General features: G+C 41.7%; 1 protein-coding gene across 1 annotated transcript; it reads left to right on the forward strand.

Moving 5' to 3' along the window:
* The first annotated feature begins 294 nt into the window (after window positions 1-294).
* On the forward strand, window positions 295-1,456 carry LOC120125029 (fe(2+) transport protein 1-like). The gene is made up of 2 exons (XM_039143544.1): window positions 295-903; window positions 996-1,456. Exons 1-2 carry the CDS (start codon window positions 295-297, stop codon window positions 1,449-1,451), a joined length of 1,065 nt encoding a protein of 354 aa, XP_038999475.1. The 3' UTR covers window positions 1,452-1,456.

Consider the following 1,456-nt stretch of genomic DNA (forward strand, 5'->3'; position numbering starts at 1 on the left):
CATATAACACATTATGCACAAGTTCACTCTACGCCGCACGTAACTACCAATATACCCCTAATCTCTCCTGAAATTTACCCTACAAATTCAACAAATCCCTCACACCGGTAACACCACTGTAGACATTTCATCCACCGTATTTACAGATAGGGAAAGATCCCAGAAATATTTGCCAAAAACAAGTTTATTTATTTGTTTATTATATTTTTTGAAACACATTTATTTGTTTATTTATTTCCTCTAAAGCAGGCGATCAAGCCTCGTTATCCAACGTGATTGTAAATCTGGGAAGCCATGAAATCATTGCCAAAATCACTCTCAAACGCCGTCGTTTTTGTTCTTTTCATCATTCTATCTTCCTCTCCATTTGCATTGGCTAAGTGTGAAGAAAAGATCATCACTAATGGATGCCATGACGAGAGAGAATCCATGAAGCTAAAACTCATTGCCCTTGTCGCAATTTCAGTGTCCAGCGTGATTGGTGTGTGTTTACCGTTGTTGTCTCATTGTATGCCATCACTTACACCCGACAGCGACATGTTCGCCGTCCTTAAGGCGTTCACTTCTGGTGTTATTCTAGCAACAGGGTACATGCACGTGTTACCGGACTCTTTCAGCGCCCTGATGTCCGATTGTTTGCCTAGACATCCATGGAAGAAGTTCCCTTTCACGGCTTTCGTGGCGATGATGTCGGCTTTGCTGACCCTTATGGTGGATTCATTTTCCATGAGTGTGTACAAGAAACTTAGCGGTAGAGCTTCGGAGGTGGATGCGGACAATGGTTCTAGACATGAAAATGGGAATGTAACAACAGAGAATTATGAGCCGGGACATGGACATGGCCCTGCACTTGAGATGAATCATAAATCGTCGCAATTGTTACGGCATCGAGTTATTGCTCAGGTATATATACATGTTTGAATACTCAATGTTTGTAGAATTAATGTCCAATTGGTATCTTTGTGTTTGAAATTGTATGAATTTCATAAATGCAGGTACTAGAGTTGGGAATTGTTGTTCACTCAGTGGTGATTGGTCTTGCAATGGGAGCCTCCGACAATCGATGCACCATTCGACCACTCATTGCCGCTCTTTGCTTCCACCAAATGTTCGAGGGAATAGGACTTGGTGGATGCATATTACAGGCTGAATACGAGTTTCAAATGAAAGCAATCATGGTATTCTTCTTTTCAGTCACAACTCCACTCGGAATTGTTATCGGAATTGGTTTGACAAAGGTTTATAGTGCTACAAGTCCGACGGCACTTATTGTGGTGGGACTACTTAATGCTAGCTCAGCAGGGTTGTTGAATTACATGGCACTGGTTGATCTTCTTGCAGCTGATTTTCTAGGCCCTAAGCTTCAAAAAAATATGAAGCTCCAGGCTTGGTCATATGTTGCAGTCTTACTTGGTTCTGGATTTATGTCTTTGATGGCAAAATGGGCTTAGTGGAT

Source organism: Hibiscus syriacus, unplaced genomic scaffold, assembly GCF_006381635.1.
Source record: "Hibiscus syriacus cultivar Baekdansim isolate YM2019G1 unplaced genomic scaffold, ASM638163v2 tig00110429_pilon, whole genome shotgun sequence".
Classification (NCBI taxonomy): Eukaryota; Viridiplantae; Streptophyta; class Magnoliopsida; order Malvales; family Malvaceae; genus Hibiscus; species Hibiscus syriacus.